At 34.5% G+C, this 21,901-nt stretch overlaps 1 protein-coding gene across 3 annotated transcripts; it reads left to right on the forward strand.

Annotated features, from left to right (window-relative positions):
• Positions 1 to 706: 706 nt before the first annotated feature.
• LOC128231683 (GTPase HRas) lies at positions 707 to 20,392 on the forward strand. 3 transcript variants are annotated; one of them, XM_052944755.1, is made up of 8 exons: positions 707 to 866; positions 3,037 to 3,085; positions 4,870 to 4,898; positions 11,387 to 11,471; positions 13,080 to 13,182; positions 14,356 to 14,395; positions 15,710 to 15,870; positions 16,775 to 20,392. In XM_052944755.1, exons 1-8 carry the CDS (start codon positions 836 to 838, stop codon positions 16,829 to 16,831), a joined length of 555 nt encoding a protein of 184 aa, XP_052800715.1. In that variant the 5' UTR covers positions 707 to 835; the 3' UTR covers positions 16,832 to 20,392. The 3 variants fall into 3 exon arrangements, with proteins under 3 accessions (XP_052800715.1, XP_052800716.1, XP_052800717.1); XM_052944756.1 differs by lacking the exon at positions 3,037 to 3,085 and adding an exon at positions 3,134 to 3,182; XM_052944757.1 differs by lacking the exon at positions 3,037 to 3,085 and adding an exon at positions 3,231 to 3,279 and having other exon boundaries at positions 722 to 866.
• Positions 20,393 to 21,901: the final 1,509 nt, after the last annotated feature.

Raw genomic sequence — 21,901 nt, forward strand, 5'->3', positions numbered from 1 at the left:
TAGTTTATCTGAAATAGTTTTCCTTTAAACAAACTCAAAACTCCTTAAAAAGAGAATATTACACAATTAGTACCAAACCAAAATAGTGTACTGAGCTTGATCCTGTTACAAGGGATTTAAGATGTTTCGAGAAATATGTTTCTATACATGTCAATGGCTTGATAAAAAGGCCAAGGTTTCATAAAAATAATCCTCTTGACTGTCAAAAATTGCTGTGGGTTATTTCTTTAGTATTATACTAAGGGTTGAAATATTTTTAAGATGAAAACGAAAAGAAGAAAAGTCTGACAGCCAGCATTGCAATATGGGAGGTTGATAGAACCATGTCTACGGCTCGATATACATGATATATATAGACATGGTTTCATCATCCTCTCACATAAATATGATTATCTACCGTCAATGGCCGTTTGAATCCGATTAAGCAAACGCCGTGTTGACTAAATTGGGTATTCCGGAGTCGATGCTATTTATAGTTTTGAGATAAAAATAGAACAAAACAGGTAAGGGTACTCGGAAATGAGTTGCATTCTGTCGCACGTGAAAAACAAAACATAAATAAAAACAAAGTACTGAAAATAAAGTGATTTGTGGTGTTTTAGGTCGTTTAGTATCAAAATTTACGACCAATAGAGACAGAAATGTGAATTTTTAAATTCGTTTTTAAAGGAGACTCCCCTATATTCTAAATTTATCAACATACAAAACACGAATCGGGTGTGAACGACAGCAGAACGAGGTCAGCTGGTTTGGAATGATTAACTCAGCCAAGAAATTTTGTTTGTTTTATTTACCTTGAATTTTCTAGACTTGCTTGACATTACCGGAAGCACGAATGACGGAATACAAACTTGTAGTCGTTGGAGGTAATTAATTGATTATGCTTTAGTACCTTGCATTAGTTATAAGTTTTGACAGACAGTTGTTAATTGGTTACCCCACCCACCAATTTGACATTATAAATTACAGTATTTTTCACATTTAGCTCGTTTGTTTTTCTTAGGACACATTTCTGGAACAGAGTAGGTACACTTACTTCAATTAATGTCAAATCTGTTTTGTATTTCTTGCAAAATCTATTGTGATTGGTTGATAGCGGTTTGACAATTCCAAAATTTCTGCTGATCAAATGACAAACTTCATAATAATGGCTTGTGAAATTTTTACTTAATGAAGAAAATATTTATTATGAATAATAATTTCTATTTGCATTTGCAACGGTCTTAACAATGCATCTTTCTAGTTAACTATAATTCAACAGTAATTCTTTCGCATTACGGAGGTTTCGTCGACTCTCCAGTTCGTCACACTTGTTCTATATAATAAATTGCCAAGATGTTTCGTCACACCTATACGCAGTTTCGTCAACTTAATTGTTTAGAACTAGTTCACACATTTATGCTAAACCAATTAGCTTAAACATTTGAAGACCTAATTGACCGCACATGTCAGCGATGTGTCTGAACGTTGGCAACATCGTAAATGCAATTCAGGTGTATCTGCTCAGCAGTACCAACAGATGGTAAAAAATGAGCTAAATCTGGCATGCAGATGTGATGAATGCTAAATGGATGTCGACGATCAGTTCATTCTACGGCATCGATAGTTATAACTAAACCGGCTATGAACATCAGTGCATCGCTGATACGCCTGATGTCTACAACATTTGTCATCAGAGCAGCCAACGAAGTAGCAGACGACGACGCTGATCACGAAGTAGCCGAAGAAGGAGCAGACGACAAAGCCAACGCAGTAGCCGCCGCCGAAGAAGTAGCAGACGATGCCATCAGCACCAACGCCGCTGATGGTATCCTGGAAGACCGGTTTGACATCTCGAACAGGACCTTCGATCGACCCCATCATCCACTGGATGAGTCGCTACCCGACAGACCCCTAGAGGTTCCTGCTGATGTACCGGTGCAAGCGAGGTGGCCAGAAGCTCGTCAGTAGTGCCAGATACACATACACAGCTCGCCGTAACAAGGGTGGTCGGACTTACTGGACGTGCAGTATAAGAAGCAAGAAGATGACTTGCCACGCAAGCGTCAAGCAATTAGGTGATATGTTCACTCCAAGCCTCGTCGGCCATGTCCAACTGGCCGATCCTGGTGCATCATTTATTAACAATGCTATTTTAGCCACAGTCATGTATCACATAGATAAATAAAACATATGCAAAAACACTGTTTTGAGTAATAAACGATTCCACACACTCCGCTTGTCAACATACACATCAAAAGGTAAAATATTCAATAAAATGGTCTACTGAAATATTCCTTTCTTCCTAAATTGGTGTTTGCTCACACCTAATAAATTGGACATAATAGTTGCATTAATTACCAATTATAATAAGGTTGACGAACTGTAAAAATATGTTGATGAAACAACTACCCATTTTGTATTATAAAATAAGGTAAACGAACTGGTAAGGTGACAAAACATCTGGTACCCATTCTTTTCTATCAGGTTGTTTGATCGAAAATTATTTAAGACAAAGATGGCCTATCAAAGAAAGTTATATTATATACTGGATTGCAAAAAGCAACAAATCGCAAGTTTTTGCGCACCAACATAAGTTGATAGACCTTTTATGATAACCTTCGTAAGATTGTTTGCCTAAATGTCAGACCATTACTGTCTCATTTCACTTTTTTCATTACCGCTATCCTCTCAAGTTTTTGTCAAAATTAGGACTCCCTTTGATGTAAATGATATACATGTGAATATTTGATTATCGATCGTTGATAAGTTTAATTCATCTGATAAACAGTAGTATAATGGTCTGATTTTCAATACTATAATTATGTTTAACATATTCTTCTACTATCACTATCTATCTATTTCTTATAGGTTTTGTCAATTTTGGGAGAAAAAGATTGTCAGATACTGATCAAAGCAAATTTCCTTAAGGTGAACCTTGACCACAGTCTTAACCTGGTTAAAAAATCTCAGAGTTGTTATGATGCCTTTAAATTTAATTGATGTATGACTGTAAGAATGTTGTTAACTCTTCAGTGTTTGTCTTTATTTTTACAGCGGGTGGTGTTGGCAAAAGTGCACTGACCATACAGCTTATACAAAACCAGTAAGTTATTCAAAGCACAACCTTAAGTGTTTGTCTTATTTATTACAGCGGGTGGCGTTGGCAAAAGTGCACTGACCATACAGCTGATTCAAAACCAGTAAGTCATTCAAAGCACGGCCTTTAGTGTTTGTCTTATTTATTACAGCAGGTGGCGTTGGCAAAAGTGCTCTGACCATACAGCTTATACAGAACCTGTAAGTCCTGCAGTGCTCAGCCTTAACATGCTCCGGCAGCATCTATATACATTTAATATTACAACTGACTCCATTATGGAGTTGCTGTCCTCTGGGAAAAAACTGATGATCGAGTATTGTTAAAAATTGATAGTTTAAAATTGAGTTCAGAAATAATCGTTTGCATAATCTTGGAATGTAGTATTGCAGTGTCTGTGTGCTGTTGTAATTTCTCTGAAAAAATATGGTATAACACCATGACTTATTCGTTGTTCGTTTAAAAAAGCTCAAGCTGTCCAAATAACAAAAATATAGCTTATTAATAAGTTCATTTAAATATAACAGTGTTATTGTTGTTTTAAACCACTTAAGTGAAAGAAATGACTTGACCATTATTTTTTGATGATAGATTTAAAAGTGGCCGTCAAAACATTACACCTCCCCAAAATAATTTCAGCACTTCAGCTGCACGGTGGGGTTTCTTTTTGGGTATTTTGACCGATTCTGGTACTTAAAAAATGTTTGACCAAAAACTTTTAAAAATGAAGCTTAGTCCTCTGTTAACATTGTAACACATTGCCACTGTCAGGGTAAGGGAAAAGTCAGGGAATTTTTAAATTAGTCAGTGAAATTTTGGAATAGGAAAAATTCAAGGAAATTTGAAACCTAAGATCGATGGCCGTGGAAACAATTTGTAAATAGCAGTAAGAAGAAAATAAGGCAAAGGCAGTTTCTTACTTCCTTGCTGAAAAAAGCTAATACACTCCATAAGAAGAAAAGGTATTAAGGGTTGGCTGATGGGGAGGATGGAAGCCAACATTATTAATTATGCTCATTGATGACCTACAATGTATTAAGCTCGCATGATCGAACACCGATAGTTTGGTCAGGGAAAAGTAAGATTTGGTCAGGGAAAAGGCTCAGATTTTATTTATTTATGATTTGCGGGAACTCTGTGTAATGACAAACAAATTGTTTCCTGTTGACATCTTGTGTATAATCCACAGTAGTAAGTCTTGGACACCACTTTATTGTATTATTAAAGTGTTTTTTCCCCCTTCTTAGGGAATGGTGATGGGGTTCATCAATAGTTAGAAAATAGTTTCATTATGGCGTAAAGGGGAAAACTGCTAACATGATTCATCTAATGTTCAACTTTTGTTCAAACCTTTTGTTTAAAAGGGAATAATACTAACATGATTCATCTAATGTTCATCTTGTTTTCAAACCTTTGTTCAACAAACATATGGTAATATTCATGAATGGGAATATATTGCTGCTATTGCTAAATGTTGACAGGTCAATGCTCTTCAAAAAAAGAGTATACTTTTTCCGGAGGGAAATTGGGCCCGAAAAAGGGTAGAAAAATAACACAGTTTTGTAAACAACTATATTTTGGTTCATAATTAGTGTGCAAGGGTTTAAAGTTTAACACACACACCTTTGCATCAGTCTGTTTATTTGATAACTGAAGTTACTGAGTACATGTATATTAAGATATTAAATCAAAGTTGTTGGTTTTTAAAAGCAGATAACAAAAAATTAGTAAACATACATATAAAGCATTTAAATTGTGCTACTGCAAATAAAGGTATAATTTTCTCTTTTCAGCTTCGTGGAAGAATATGACCCTACAATAGGTATGTTAACTATTAAAGTGCGTTAAAATATGATAGATTTGAAAATGGTTTGTAATATTGTAAGGCCAAAAAAATTGGTTTGGTTACGTTTACCATACATCTTTTCCACAAAGGGTAGGTAGGCTTTTTATTTATTTTTGGTAGGCTTTATGTAAGGACGTTATTGTCAGCGTTGGGGTATGGCGTTAAAGTAATATTTTGTTTAAAACTTCAGAGGTTTTTAAACAAAATAGTAAAAGACAAAATAAAAAGATTTTTTTGATATTTTTTTTCCAACAGACTTTAAAAATGGTAGGGTTGGCTACTATTTCGTAGGGTAGGGTCGGGTAACCGGAATCAAAGTTGTTGGTTTTTAGGCCTTATGATACACAATATGATTTAATGAAAAGTAAAATCAAAGCAACCTGTATGTGAATACATACATATTATTGATATTCACAGCACTGCAGTTTTTATGAATGGTATAACGGCATTGTATGTGGAACAAGTCGAATAACTGATTGAAATAGTTTTCATTGAGTAAAGCCTATTGATTCAATAAGAAAACAGATGAGCATTGGCACCTTTCTCTCCAGTTTATGGTTGAAAGACACCCAGACTTAAAACTTGTCTGGTTAAAATCAGAAATTGTCTGAGGGCGTCGTTGTGCAAAAATGTTTGCTTCAACTCTCTCAGTATTCAAGATATTAAACTGAAACTTGGTACACATGAAGTCCCAGAACACTGGCTTTATTATTGTTGAGTTATGCCCCTTGGTTAAATGGTGGTCGTTTTGTTATCATTGAACCAACTCATTACCAGGAACAGTTCTTTTAGGGAATAGATTAGTTTCAAAGGCTGAACAATTTCTTAAGTGACTTATTCCAACTTCAGACATAGGGGTAAAATAACCCTCAAGGGTGTTTTTGTTTTATATGGGCATTAGGCCGATTATTGAGCCATATATTGTGTGCCTCTGTGGGCATATTTACCCATTGGGTAATTCTCGTCATATTAAAGCTGCACTCTCACAGATATACCATTTTTACAACTTTTATATTTTTTCTCCTGGAAAGAGCAAATTTTTGAGTAAATATCTGTCAACCAATGATATAATGTTTCTGACAAAAAATCAGATCGTAATTTTTCATATATCCATTCGAATTAAATGTTTTATGGCTATTAAGGTTTAAGAAAAATGCATTAAACATCAATTTTTGAACTTAAATATAAAAAAAAAATTGTTAGCAGTCTTATATAACTGGTTGCCATGGATTTTTGCAAAAGACGGCTCGTTCCAAGACAAAAAATTAAAAAGTTGTCAAAACGTTCAATCTGTGAGAGTGCAGCTTTAACATGTAAGCATGAATATTTAACTACAGTGAAGTCCACATGAATAGGAAATTTTGTCTCTCTCTATATATATTTATACATTAGTTTGGCAATATACCTTTCAGTAATAATCTAGACGAGTTTGTTTTGGCACAGGTAACTGCATTGTTTGATGGTCGAAGTAGGTTGACAGCTGCCTTATCTCACCTGTTTCAAGTTTGTTCATAGAAACTTGATAATGTTTCCCAAGACAAATGAGTTTCTCTCACTCTGATTAAAATCATATCCTGAATACTCTTTGCATGAGGAAGACTGAATACTTTTAATAGTCGGATTGGAGCAGCACTTTCTTTCACCACTTTAAACTGTGTCTTTATATCAATTTGTTGGAGAATAGTATTTTTTTTTGTTTCATCATCTTTGAACAAATTACTGGGTGGTTACAATCTTCAAATAGCAGTATGGTTTAAATTAAATTTCATGCACTGATGGATAAATGTTTCATCTTTAAAAAAAAAGAAAAACACTATTAGTTCAAAGCAACTTGTCCTCCATAGTAATCTAACTGTCAGGTAATAAAGCAATTACAAAGTAATTTTTCTTCAATTACCAGCTGTATATAGGTATATTTAAAACCATTGATTTTTTTGCAAAACAATGTTAAGTCTGGAATATGGCATGTTTTTGTGGGAAAATCTCAGTCAAGGACGCTATGATCAATAGGTTTCCAGGCCCTGCTGTTCGAACAGATACAGGACATTCCCCAGTCATGATTCACATATAACACACATGCATTCAACAGGCGGCTGGTTTATTTCGGTTGATGTACTTAAAATGTAGGAAATTAAGTCAAGATATATAACAATAACAGCTTGACAAAAATAACAAAGAGCATGTTACTGTTAATACTTAGTTTGCAAGTTTTTTATTGCTATAACACTCAAGATCTGAGTGTGGTAAAGCGAAACAATTGATTTTTCGTGATATGATGTAAAAATTACCCTGGCAAGTCCTAGAAACCTTTTGAAATCTCTTGCCATGAATGGCTTTCTGTTTAAGTAAGAGTCTAATTCCCACCGTTGTAGAATTGTACTGCCTCAGGTCAGCTGAGAGGTTAGAGTTTGATATAAAAAATATAGTATTTGCATAAAGAAAAATTAAATACACACAGCCTTGGCATTGAAGTTAGGCTTATAAAAAACTTATGGATTGGGTTACCCAACCCTACCAACACAATAGGCACCGACGCTACTTTTTTATAGTCTGTTAGTTAGTGGTTATTTTTGGTTAGTGCATATTTAATATGTAGTTATGCCCCCACAAAGTGGCGGCATATAGGGTTGCCCTTGTCCGTACGTACGTCTGTCTGTCTGTACGTACGTACGTCCCGAAGATTGTTTCCGATCTAATTCTTGAAAACCGTTTGTCCAATCCTCACCAAACTTTAAACACATGTTTGTGACCATAATATCTTGATCATGTTCGATAGTCATGGAAATCGCTTTAGTCATTTAGGAATTACGGCCCTTTTTTGCCAAAAATACTTCAAAAATATATGTTTCCAATCTAATTCTTGAAAAGTATGTGTCCAATCCTCACCAAACTTTACATACATGATTGTGACCATAATATCTTGATCAAGTTCGATAGCCATGGAAATCGCTTTTGTCATTTAGGAGTTACGGCCCTTTATTTGCAAAAAAAGACTTGAAAAATACGTCCCGAAGATTGTTTCCGATCTAATTCTTGAAAACTGTTTGTCCAATCCTCACCAAACTTTTAACACATGTTTGTGACCATAATACCTTGATCAAGTTCGATAGCCATGGAAATCGCTTTAATCATTTAGGAGTTAGGGCCCTTTATTTCCCAACAATACTTAAAAAATATCTTATCCGATCTAATTTTTGAAAAGGATTTGCCCTTGTGCAGATTATCCTGAATAATCATTATGGCTTATTTTCTGTGACAAAAAATCGAAGTGGGGGCATCCGTGTCCTATGGACACATTTCTAGTTAAAAAAAAGGTTTATAATGAAGATTACTTTATCGCAATTCCCCAATGATGACAATTATATTCTTCATAAAGCTTAATAAAAAATAAAATAATAAAAGCCCACCCACCCTACCTTTTTTTGGACAAGATGTACCCCTAACCACACAATTATTTTGTTTGGCCATAGAAGAAATAAAAAGAGTTTTGCTGGTTGTTTATATCGAGGAGTAAAAAGTGAAGGACTCTATCTGCCTCATTATTTTATGTCAGTTAGAACTTTTCTGCTAGCTCCCCTTGCTACATAATATGTTAATGAAATCTGAAACCAATCTGTAATACAATAACCCTTAATGGTTGTAAAATAGTTTACATCAATGCTTGAAGAGTATTGATGTTGAACTAAAGTTACATCTAGTAATGCGAATACAATAACTAGCAAATGACATGCAAAGTGAATGAAGAAATTGACGATTTAATACTTGCGAGCGTCTTTATGGTATCCGTAAAGGCGATATATAAGTCACGCTGGAAACTATAGTAGGGGCTAGCTTTCCATACAGATTAAAATTGGATATGGGAGTTACAGAAAGTGATGAAAAGAGGCTGAAACCTTCAATAACCTGTTTCAATAAGATATTTTAACCGTAAACATTACTCTGCCTAAGAGTGCTCAGGTACACCTGTAGAGTTATGGGAAGAATCTTGGCAATAAATTTCCTTAAAGATGTTTTTTATTGAAACGCAGTTTATGCCCAAAACCAGGTTACGCCTAGAAATGAAAAACAATCTTGGGCCTTATGATCTTTTATTAACTGGGGGCTTGGTGCTTTTCTTTACACTGGACTAGAGAGGGTGGAAGCAACAGACAGAAACTAAAATTTCTCTAAAGGTATATAAATTGAAAAAATATATGCAGGATTCATGCTAATTTTTTTTTATTTGTATCACACTGGGGATCCTTCTGGGTTTGGAAAGATGTCGCCATTTTTTCAAGGAGGTTGAGGTGGCTCCAGGCAGCACCCTTGTGAGGGATCAGAGGAGGCAAAGCTTGTATATTCATGTTTATATGAGACAATTTGGAACTATATCTGACTAAAAATAGGAATATCATTAACACTTTATTGTATGAATAGCACATTTTATTCACCTATTGTCATGCAATTGCATATTTTTTTTTAATAAATGGCATATTTTATTAGCATATTGTGATTTAATTTCATATCCATTTCTATATCGACATAATATATGGGTAGATATAGTCAATTAATTCAGAATTTCTAGGACCTGCTTCAGAAAGTACACTTATCGTGACCACACTTACTTTCTGTCACTTTCTCGATTGTCTGTATGTAACACTTTTGCTACTAAGTTTACAAGCATTAAAGGATGTCATTGTTAAACAAAATCCATAAAATTACAAGGAAATCAACCAAGTCGTGACTGCACGCCCCAATTATCGGATATGTCACAACAGTGGCTCGATTTATTTTCTGCAGAGACTGAATCGATTATCATTTAATAATGAATTATGAAAAATCATTGTCACCAAATTTGAAAAATTGCCGACATTTTGTTGCAAAATGGCGACAATGGCACTCGCCCTCATGAACCCTGCTTGGTCAGATACAACCTCGAAAATAAAGTTAGTTTGTGTTACAGGTACTTTTTTTTGACACTTTTAATTTACAACTTCTGTGCTACAATATGTGGCTTAATCCAAGTTGTTTTAGTAGACTCTGTTACACCCCCATCCCCATCCCCCCTTATGGTTTTGCCATATGTTGCTTTAAGCTTACAAGAGGTCATGCCCACCTGAGACCACCAAGCTTACACCGCTGGGGCCCGTTTAAATAAAGATCATAAGGCTTAATATCGTAAATTTCCAGTCGTAACTTCGTTTTGGGCGTTAACTTTTTTTCAAAATATATATCGTAAGGACATTTATCGCAAAGATGTCCGTAACTTTAAGGGTGAACATGTACTTTTAAGCAGAGTAAGGTTCCCTACTAAAATATCTTTCTGCGAAGGGTGCCCTGGGGCCCATTTCATTAAAGTTTTAAGTTGTTAAGTGAAATTTTAGTGTCATGTTTTTGTTATTTTGCTACATATTGCAATGTGTAAGTCAGTCTTCAAGTTGAAAACATTCTTGCGGAAGATATTTTTTTTTTATTTATTGCCATTTGTGATGATCTTATAGATTTAAGATTTGTGTACAGTAGAAACTCACTAAACAGAACAAGGTACGGACTGGGCAAAATTTCCGGTTTAGTGAGGATTCCGGTTTAGTGAGGATTTGATGTACGGAGTAAGAATTTTGTCCTCTAGGGACAGTTCAATATTCTTTGACGTTTAGACGGAAGTTGAGACATGATAAAAGCACATGCAAAAGTGATAAACATAATTAAACATTTCATCTTTTTTCCAAGTCTTAAAATAAAATAACTCGCGGAAATGACCACTTCATCACCAATCAAAGTTCTTGATTTGAGTAACAAACAAACAAATTATCCGATTATCTGTAATTTAATGCTTGTAAAGTATGTTTGATAGTTTAATTAACGCACAGCTCTAATTTGATTCAATCATAGAAGTCTTTAGATAAAACAACCCTCCAAAATGATCACTTAATAACCGTTTCTAGTTCTTTATTTTCGCAATCATCATTATCGATTATCGTTAACACAACATCACAGGTGCAATATTTAAAGGCGAACCGGCTGTCAAAACAAAGTGACACGCAATTCGCGAATTCCTCATACACAAAATCATTTTGACATGTTGGAACAAATATATGTCCGGTTTTGTGAGGTAAAATTACGTTGACTACTAACAAATTTTCTCGAATTTTTTTGTTTGGTATCCGGAATTCCGGGGTTCCGGTTTTGTAGGGATTTTTTTACATTGAAAATAGAAGGGGAAAACTGGGACTCTGAAAAAAGTCCAGTATACCGAGGATTCCGGTTTTGTGGAGTTGCAGTTTAGTGAGTTTTTACTGTAGTTACAACTTAGATTATTAAATGAAATGTGCCCTATATATTCATTATGAACATCATCACGGGTACAAGTTTTTACCTCCCCTGGTTGGAAACCGACACAAAAGTGAAGATGTAATGCTACTGAATTCCATTATGAGTTGTAACAGGAGGGTTGATTGAAGCTAATGTGTATGTTGTCATTACAGAGGACTCGTACAGAAAGCAGGTTGTGATAGATGGGGAGACATGTCTACTGGACATCCTTGATACGGCCGGGCAGGAAGAATATAGGTTAGTAGTCATTGACCACTTACTGGGTATACAAATACCAGTCCTAAGGAACAAGTTGAAATAATCCTTGTCATATGACTTTAAAGCACAGCTTAAACAATGAAACATTGAAGGGCAATGTAGTTTTTTTACCATACATTACTTCATGACTAGAAAGTTTGGGCCTTTGTGATTTCAAGCTGACTGCAATAATAATATGAGATGATTTATTAATTATGTTCATTGATGCTCTGGTCTTTGTAGAATATCAATTACAGACAAAACTTTTTTGTTCTTATTTACTGATTAATAAAGTTGACCATACTTTAAGAGTGCTTCAAACTTAAGAAGAGCCCTCAAATGAGCTTTTGAAATTCCCTCTGCGGCGGAATACTTGACCCTCTTTGACCCTCCATCCCCTTTGACCCTCCACCCCCTTTGACACCTATTGGGGGCCTAAAGAGTGCCACCCAAACCCATCACCAAAATGGTTTTATCCCTTCAGCTGATTGATGATATCCCTGTTAGTGCCAAGGGTTGTACACACAGTGCTATAACAGTGTCATAGTCAATCTTAAGAGAAAGAGAATTGTCAAAGCCTGGGTGTCACTGTGCAAAGTCTTATTCTTTGGCCATAACTCTTAAAATTATTCATAGTATTCAAATAAAACTTAGTACACATGTTGCCAGAGACAATACACACATGTTTATCAATGCTTAACTCTGGCATTACTAATTGTCAAGTTGTTCCCCTTGTTTGATCGAGAAACAACATATGATAAGAGCATTGGTGTTCGTTCCACTGTGCTCTTTGTTTAGTTATCTATTTGCACTTTATTTAAGCAATCTACTGGTATAAGGAAAATATATTTATCGTATTACCACTCCATAGTTACTGTTAAGAAACTGCTGTGATAATAAGCATACCTGTGAATTGTGAAATATCAGGGTTCAAACTGCCAAGCCACAATACCAATTCTTTCACGGTTGCTGGAAACAAATTGCCATATTAATGATTCGCTATTGATTTTCACAATGTTTTTTCGCAGTCTGACCAATGCCATGTATATCAGTCATTGTTATTTAGGATTGATGCTGTATGTGAAAATTGTCTGTGAAACTTGCGTGAAGTTACACTGGTCTTATCTATTTCTATAAACCTGTGAATCCATCATATCGACCACTTGAACATACTTGTATATTATTTTATATGTTATTATTGATAAATTATTTTGTTAAAATGTTGCAGTTTACCATATTTTGGTATAAACAATGATTTAAATTATAGGTTCAATGCTAAACAAATACTACCAGAATGTGAAACTGTTCTTGTGCGAACTATTTTTTTAATTCATAAACTGATACACCTAACCGAATGCTGGAACGCCTTAGGATGAATTTTCATTATGTTCATTTCAAGCAATGTCAGCTGATTTATGTGTACCATATAAGTCTGAGACATAACTGCTTGTATTAAACTTTCAAAAGATTTATTGTTCGTATATGTTTGACAGATCGTTTGACATGATCATACCACATATGTTGTAAGATTAACTGCTTCTTCAATAGTGACTGTATCATTCACAAAACCAAAGCGTACCTGTCATTTCAACATTGAATCTCTTTCAGTGCAATGCGAGATCAGTACATGCGGACGGGAGAGGGGTTTCTCTGCGTGTTCGCTGTAAACAACGCCAAATCATTCGAGGACATAAACCAGTACAGGGAGCAGGTACTGTTCCAGTTATCATCTTTGGTGTCAACAAGCCCAAAATTCAAACATTACTACCTGACTTGAAAAAACTTTGCGTTCAAGGCCCCCATTTTAATAAAGATCTTCAGTAGTAACATCTTAGATCTGTAGTCAGTGGCAGATCCAGGATAACTGGGGGTGGGGGTGGGGGGGGGGCAAAACCGTCAAACCAACTAAAAAAATGATTCACTGAGGTATTGAAATGACAAATTTAAAATCGTTGATGCATTTCAACACTTCATTTAAGAAAACTTTTAAACATGTTATATTGTGGACATGATACTGTAATAAAAATAATGTTATGTATAAATATCAGCATTTTAATAGTATCAATTTAAGGTTAAAATTAGGTGTTTTTAGGGTTCATATGCTGGCAAACTGGGGGGCTAGTTCCATTAATTGTAGAGTTTGAGCTGTAGAGTAATAGGATAGGGCTGCACGCTGCCCTTTTTTTTGGTAGCACCTTTCTGCTCTCTGTGTGACCAGCATGTGCACCCTTTTGCCATCACAGAATTTAAGGCTCTATTATCATGAAATAGTTCCTATGTTTGCTGGATCATATTAATATTATTATTTTTGAAACTGATATTTATTTTTGTAAAACAAAAAGATGATTTTGTAATTTGATTAAAGTGCCTTTCTAAGTCTGAACACGAACTTGAGACTGTTCATAATCATGGCCTTTGGTGACCCAATATCATTTTAACAATCCAGGGATGTGATTTCGCGGAATTCTGCCGACATAATGGCCCCAGGGACCCCCCCCCCCCCAAAAAAAAATAAATAAAATAAAATAAAATATATATATATATTTTTTTTTAGCTGATTTATAAAGTTTATAGAGTGCTTTTGGTTGTAAGTGTTGATGTTCCAGTTTGCTTCTACTTTGAAGTCAGAAGAACCTTCAAAAGAGCTTCTAAAAAGCGAGTTTTTCTTATACGGCAGTGTGCTTTTGACCCCAAAAGTACTCCCAAGAACCCATGGCCAAATGGTTTCAGCCCTCCAGTTGCCAGGTCAATCACATCCCTGCAATCACAATTTTATATTTAAGTTACTGGAGCTATTAGAGAATAAGCTTATTTGTGGTTAAGTTCTGATAAATCCACTCCCTATACAAGTAATTGTTACCATTTAACTTGTTCTTCTCTGCAGATCAAGCGAGTAAAAGATGCAGATGAAGTACCCATGGTCTGTAAGTAAAACATTCTTGTCTTAGTTTTCAACTTGTTTACAATCATTTGATCTGTAATCAAAATTCACATGTATGTAAAAAACGTCTTTGAAAGAGATCCAACTCTTAACTTTTTACAAATTAATATATGTGCATTTGAATTGGATACGTAACATTTTTGTACATACACTAGATTTATATTTTATAATAGAAACGAAAAGGTCCCATAAGATGTTATCTCATTAAAATTAAAGTTTTAGGGATTGTGGGCCATCTTATCTACCAAAGTATTGTAGTATGATCGCTTCTCAAAATCAATATTTCTGAATAGTTAAAATATCAATGTCTTAACTAAGAGCTTTATCGGTCAGATTAGACTTAATGTAAATCTGTAAATGAATCTGAATTTGTGATACTTCCTTAATATTCAATAGAACTTTGTCATCTTAACGATATTTTATTGATCGCTTAGTGATGAGATGGTCCTATTGTTTATAAAAATATACAGTTGAACACTGTTAATCCGAAATGTTAGGGACCCAAAAAAGTATTTCGGAATAGCGATAATTCGGATTAACAATTTTTAGAAAATGACAGCGATTGCGAACTTAGTCATAAAGGTGACGTGAAATACTAAGTCGTGAAGATTGCAATGTCGGTTACACGCTACCATAAGATACATTCGGTTTGAGTGATTTTTCATTTACAAAAATACAATTTATTTAATAAATGACAAATAATTTGTTATTAAACTTCTTTATTAAAACAACATAAAACATTTAAAACAAAATGACAGCACATGTTTGCATTCGGAACATAGCACGGATTTTCAGTAGCGGGTCGAGTGAACAATGTAGCAATGGAATCTGATGAGACTTTTTTGTATGATATTCAAGTGTTAACCAGCAATTATATACACACTACATCACCCAGATGAATCGTTCATTTTCTGACATTGATGTTTGTAACATACACATGCTCAACGTCATTCTTTAACAAGCACTAACTGTGCTCCATTGTCACCTCAAGCCGTTTGCCAAGTGCATTAAAATATGCATTCACAGTATGGTGTGAATAACCATGACATGATCAACTTCAAAATAAGAATTGATAAAAAGGTGTTAAATAACAAATCAGGACCTTAATTTTTACTTCGAAATAGGGATTATTTCGTTAAACAAAGAGGGAGTAAAATTGGGACCGAAAATAATTTCGAAATGGCGATAAATTCGGATAAAAAGTGTTCGTAATAGCGGTGTTCAACTGTATATGACAATTGTGAACATATATATGATACTGCCAGGATTTTAAGTAACCCCATATGTGCACTTGCAGTGGTAGGAAACAAAGTGGACCTGCAATCACGATCTGTGGACACACGGCAAGCGAAGCAGGTTGCGGACAGCTATAACATCCCTTACGTTGAGACCTCGGCAAAGACGAGGCAGGGTGTGGATGATGCCTTCTACACCCTTGTTAGGGAAATCAGGAAATTTGTAAGTCTTGTTTGTGTATTTTATATTTTTCAATAGACAAAAATGGGGATGTGATGTGCTTGTGGCTTTCCGTGGATCTAAAAAATAAATAAAGTTAACTGGATGCTTTTGATTGTTTTGTTTTATTTGTTGTAATTATTGACACTCCAGTTTGCTAGTAAAGCCCTTAAAAAGCTTCTAGAAAGCCAGTTTTGATTTTGCGGCAGGGTTTTTCAAATCCTATTTTGGGCCTAAAGAGTCCCCCAAACCCATCGTTAAAAATGGTGTCAGCCCATCAGCTGCCAGGTTTATCACATCTCTGATTTTATATGTAACATTTCACAAGACAAACCTAAATGGATTTACAAGACAACAAGCTTATTGGTTGAAAAATAACAGATTTCTTTTGTATACCTGTGTTTTAAAAGCAATGTTACATATTCAGTTTAGAAGAGTTAAATTGTTTTTGTTTGTGATAATTGAACGCAACCAAATATGTGTAAAAGCTACATGTACAATTGTTTTTTGGTCTAGATTAAAAATGTTTTAGTCATTTTGATTACAATACATGATTTGAAATGATTCATAAACTTGAAATATTCAAATGACTATTACCTAAAACTGGAACCTTGCTCAGCTAATAAGTCATAATAAGCTGAGTCATGATGTGTTTTTAGCTTGTCTATTTCTCGAAGTAGAAAAAATCAAGGTATTATCATAGCCTTGCCGTCATTAGCAGCATCAGAATGCAAAACCTTTAACTTTGGCCATTATTATAAACCCTATGAGCAGCACTCTTGTTTAATGTTGTATGCTGATTCTATTGAAGTACACTATGCACTATTTCAAATTTACATGATCTCTTTCATGTTTACAGAGAGACAAAAAGGGCAAGTATTTACATGATCTCTTTCATTGTTTACAGAAAGACAAGAAGGGCAAGTCTAAGAAGAAGCCGAAGCGAGCATGCGCCATGTTGTAACACTTGTATTCTGCTCTCGTCAATCTCTCCCCATTTTTTTTTATGCCTTCCTCGTACATTCTCTCTCTATTTTGGACGTTTAGCTCCTCGTGTGAATGTGTAAAGACACCTTGTGACCTGACCTAGCACTTTGTGTACATTTTATACATGTTAAAGGGCTTAGTGTTGTTTTCAGATCTTTGTTAAAGGTAACAACGTTGTTAACGTCATCGTTGTTAATTTCCAAATCTTTATTGCCCTAGAGCCTTTATGTGCACTTTTGTGATCTACAGTAGTTCTAAAAAGTTTTGACAACTGTTTTCACTGTACATGTTTTATTTTAAATGTGTGAGCATATGATAAAATAGTTCATCTCTACAAGTTAACAATGAAGCTGTTAAGTACGTTGTTAAATTTAAAAACATTCTGGACACTCCGCCCAATATGTAATTTCCAATTTCTTAGAGAAAATTTTATCAATGTGAAAACAATATTAAAATCAAAAAAAAAATCACAATATAAGGTGTTTTAATTTATCATAAGATATATCGGAGAGTGAACCCATACTGCCGAAATATCAATACTGGATTTATATCAGAGAGATTGGTGGTTTTGATATATGTCTTTCATATACTGTAGTCATGTTATCAATTGTATATGCTTATATTTTATTTCATGCAATCTGTACTTTTAATAAATAGTATATTGTATTCTATTTGTAGTTAACTATGTAAATTATTCTTATTACGGCTCAACGGTGTTTTAGGATTTATTTGTGTTTTCGGTCGAGTAATGAAATAATTTTGTTAGATATATTTCTTTTTTAGAAAAATTATATTTTGTGCTGATTACGTTAAATTTTTATTATATTTAGTGCTGAATGAATTGTTTTGCTTTGCAATTAGATTATACTTATTTCGTAATCCGCATCAATATGAACAGGGTGAAAGTGGTCTAGTGGTATGGGTGTCCGCTTTCTCGCCTAAGAGGTTGTGGGTATGAGCCCCAACAGCGGTACTTTATCGTGGCCTCTCAAAAAGGACACAGTACTGGTTTCTGCCCAGGAAACAAACTCGAGAGTGATTTTATATCAGGGTTCAGCTGCCAACATAATCAAGCAAAAAATAAATTAGTACAAATCAATATAAATTTTCTATATTTATGATTTTTACCCAGTGATTAGTGAAGATATAAATTGTATTTTCATTGCATTTAGGCTAAACATATAGAAATGTTTGTTTCCGATTCCAGACCAACCCTAAATTTTTACGCCTGATCTTACTGTTTTTTACTTGCTACAGAACGTTTTTATCGACCAGCAGCAGCCAATCATATTTAAGTTTGATAAGTTCTCCATTCTTGCATTAGAAAGATGAGAAAAGTAGTGTCCTTTTTTATAAAGTGAAATCGGAAGCAAACAATTCTTTTTTTGGGCCTAATGGATAATTTGTATCCATTAGGTAACATCTGTCTCTTTCTTTACATGAAAATTTCTAACATAGGCCAAACACACCTTTTATATTTGTGATAAAAACTTCTGTATGTTAGTTTTTAAAATCTTTTTTTTTTCTAACTGAGAACTAGGAGTTGTTAAATACACATTAAATCTTTGCTTAAATTCCAGTTTTGAATACGCTATTAACTGTAATGTTATACATGAATAAATACAAAACAATGGCATTCCAAGGTTTATCTCACATTTTGCTGCATGAAGATGTCATCGCAAAACATGACCTTGTAACATCGAATATGTTCAGTTAAATAGGGCTTTTCTAACAAACTGTGTCGCACATTCATCATAGTATGGAGATTTTGGTTATTTGTGACTTTTTTTAACAACCCTGTCCAAGTCTTGCTTTGCCCTTTTGAGGGATGGCCAGTGGTATTTGCTCACTCATGGCTGCGTAATTCCATACACATGTATTATAAGCTCGCCTGTTATTTCGAAGAAAAAAAGTCGAGGTATTGTCATAGCCTTGGTGTTGTTGTCGCCAATGTTGTTATTGAAACACTTCAACCTTTGCCATAACTTGAACCGTTTGAAATATTTCCGTAAAACTTGGTACACATGTTGCTGCAGTCAAAAGAAACATGGACAGCAAGGCCCATTACTCTGGCTTAAATGAGAGTGGAGTTATGCTCCTTTTTAGACTGTAAAATAAGCAGACGGGCGCTGGCGTTTGCTTTGCCTCTCTTTTTGTTTGTATATTTGTAGGCATATGGTTATTGTTCATTATCGTAATTGTGTTTTATCTATCACCTACATGTGTTTGTACGTTTTCTTATGAAAATTATAAGAATTTTATACATGTATTTTATATTAAAAAATCTTTTTTCATTAACAGTATACCGTACAATAAAATATATATTTCATGCTTGGTGGCTTGTTGAAAAAAAAGTGGTGTATTATATCTGATAAACATGCCGTTTGGATTTGTGGGTTTATCAAAATATAACTTATACTTAAAAAAAAACAAATGTTTACGCATACGTTGCTGTGAAGAAAAATTAGTGACATCAGGTATGAGGTCAAAATTTGTTGGGATTTTCCAATTAAATATTAGTTATTATTTTTGTTGAATGATAAGCATGAAATATAAAGAAACATTGATTGTTTTAAAGATTGCAATATATTTCGTGCAGCATTTAAACATTTTTCCTCTGTGTAGTAAATTATTGTTCGAAATGAAAATGTAATTTGAAATATATATGTATTTCCAGTAAACAAATATTACAAAGTTTGGTTAGAATATTCCAGTTCTGCCTTCGGCTTTTCAATCCAGTACCATTCTGCAAATGCAGTGATCTCCCTTGAATCTGCAGTATTTGTATAATCAAATGGATTACTTTGACCATACCTCATACAAACAGCCTCCGGCACACGACCGAACAGAGCAAGGCTTCCATTTGACTACATATTTTAAGTAATTATCTTTTCTATTTAAATGAACATTCACATTTTTGCTTCATTAGACCTACCACCGTACTTGAATAAACTAGTTCCAGTTAAAACGTTGCATAATTTATTATAATCTATGTTTAATCTGGAATCATAGTTGAACAAGCTTTATACATGAAAACATATGATGTATGTTCCAACTCGTACATGCAGCCAAATGTTTATGCTGTTTCCACTCTTTGTTTCTCAATTGTAGACGTTACATATGTTGTACATGTTTAGTTGGTCTCGAAAAAAGTATTTGTACTAAATGTGGTTCTGGGCCAGTCTTTATCAAACTTTTTAAGTCATTTCCTTACTTAAAGTCAACTTTTTTTTCTTTTTTTTTATTATCAAATTTAAAGAAATTTTGTTACATTCTTTTAACATAAATGTGTTGATTTTGAATGAAGTCTTATTGAAATAAAGTATTTCAGAAACTTTAAAGTCATGATTTCATATAAGTGAGATACTTAAATAAGGGAAATTATTTTAGTTTGGCAATGATTGAGATGCTTAATGAATATCGGCCCTGACTTATCATTACAAATATGGGGAATACATAGTAACATCCCTTTTATATTTCATGCAAATTTCTTCATTTTCATTCTTTGACAATTTGGATTAATAAAACATTAAATAATTACGTGTGTTATGTTTTCATATTGAAGCTTTGAAAATAATTCTTTTACCTATGTACATCGATGTGAAATTTTAATTTCTGGAGACCCCATATTATTCTGGTATCATTTGAAAGGTTTCGATGTGTAGAGACTAGTTATGTAAAAAATATGCTGGAAGCAATATTTTACAAACAAGCTTTTTTGGCCTCGAACACCTGCAAAATAGGTCATTTCAAGTTCAATTTCTATTCTAAACTTCTATTTTTACTCGCATAAAAATGTTGAACTGGGGTCTGTATTTGTGCATCGGTCCGGTACTGTCGGGGAACAGATTTAATTCCTACCAGCCGGTGTTGATGTAAACATTCTCATGTAAAAAGGAGGAATTGTTCCGATGGTGTTCATGGTATGCCAGAAACACATTTTTATGGTCCATTAAGCAATAAGGAAGAGCGTGAACACCATTCAATGTTGATACAGACATCTAAGAAAAAAAAAGGCGGGAATTCGAACCTGGGTAGCCTTGGTGAGATGTGAGTGGGCTAACCTGACAACCATAAATATTATGCCCATTGCCATCGTTACACACTTTCTCAAGACAAAAGCGTTTTTGCCAATAATGATAGAGTATTTTCCCCCACATTATAACATGCCTCAAAGACTTACCAGGCCTCTTATAAGCCCATGCACATTTGAACGTGGTATACATCTGGGGCTGTAGTCAATGTCATTCTTATCCTTGTCCTAAGACCAGGGATGATAAAATTCCGGATTAATCAGGAATTCCGGATTTAAGGCCTCACGGATTGATTTTGAGATTAATGTAAATCCGCTGAGTTTTTTTCTAGGGAGGAGGGGTACAGGGAGCGAATCGAGCTCAGTTCGAACAATATGGGTACGAAAGGTGAGTTTGAACATTTGCAAGCATGATAATCGATATGTTGTTCATTATTATAAATCAAACATCCCACAGTGTAGACTGTTCATACACAGGCATTTGATCATAGCCAGTTGAGTTTTATGGGAAGTGGACAACTGAACCAAAATGTCAGGTACATGTCTAATGCCTGTGACTTAAGGTAAAAAAAGTAAATTTAACACTGTTTAAAGACAAAGGTGTTAAACTTCACTGCTAAGATTCCTGATAATTGTTCTGATTGTGGATGTCTCTTGTTGAACATAATTATATCTACCAAACCGAAAGATGTACTCCATGAACACTATTCTAAGGCAAAAAAGGGTATTAGAATCCCTGAAATACGGAAAGCTTCGGGGGGCTTTGCCCCCCTTGTCCCCTCACCAGGGCTTTGCCCTGGACCCATCGGGGGCCTTGGGGGGGCCCCTGAACCCCACACAGACATTTTCAGGATTGGCAACTTGGCTCTGCTATCATCCCTATAAGACACACCTCAGTGTTCCATTCTGTCCATTGGTCAGTTATTTTTACAGTCCAATCAAAACATATGGAATCTAATTTTGAAATTAAGTAAAATCTAAGGTGGTTGATCATTGAATACAGACCCAGACATC

This window comes from Mya arenaria, chromosome 4 (genome assembly GCF_026914265.1).
Source record: "Mya arenaria isolate MELC-2E11 chromosome 4, ASM2691426v1".
Taxonomy (NCBI): Eukaryota; Metazoa; Mollusca; class Bivalvia; order Myida; family Myidae; genus Mya; species Mya arenaria.

Excerpts from the sequence above, each read along its gene's own strand:
- LOC128231683 (XM_052944755.1), top strand. The coding sequence starts at position 836 with ATGACGGAATACAAACTTGTAGTCGTTGGAG. Across the intron at positions 3,086-4,869 it reads ATACAGCTTATACAAAACCA|CTTCGTGGAAGAATATGACC; the intron begins GTAAGTTATTCA and ends TTCTCTTTTCAG. Across the intron at positions 14,396-15,709 it reads AGATGAAGTACCCATGGTCT|TGGTAGGAAACAAAGTGGAC; the intron begins GTAAGTAAAACA and ends GTGCACTTGCAG.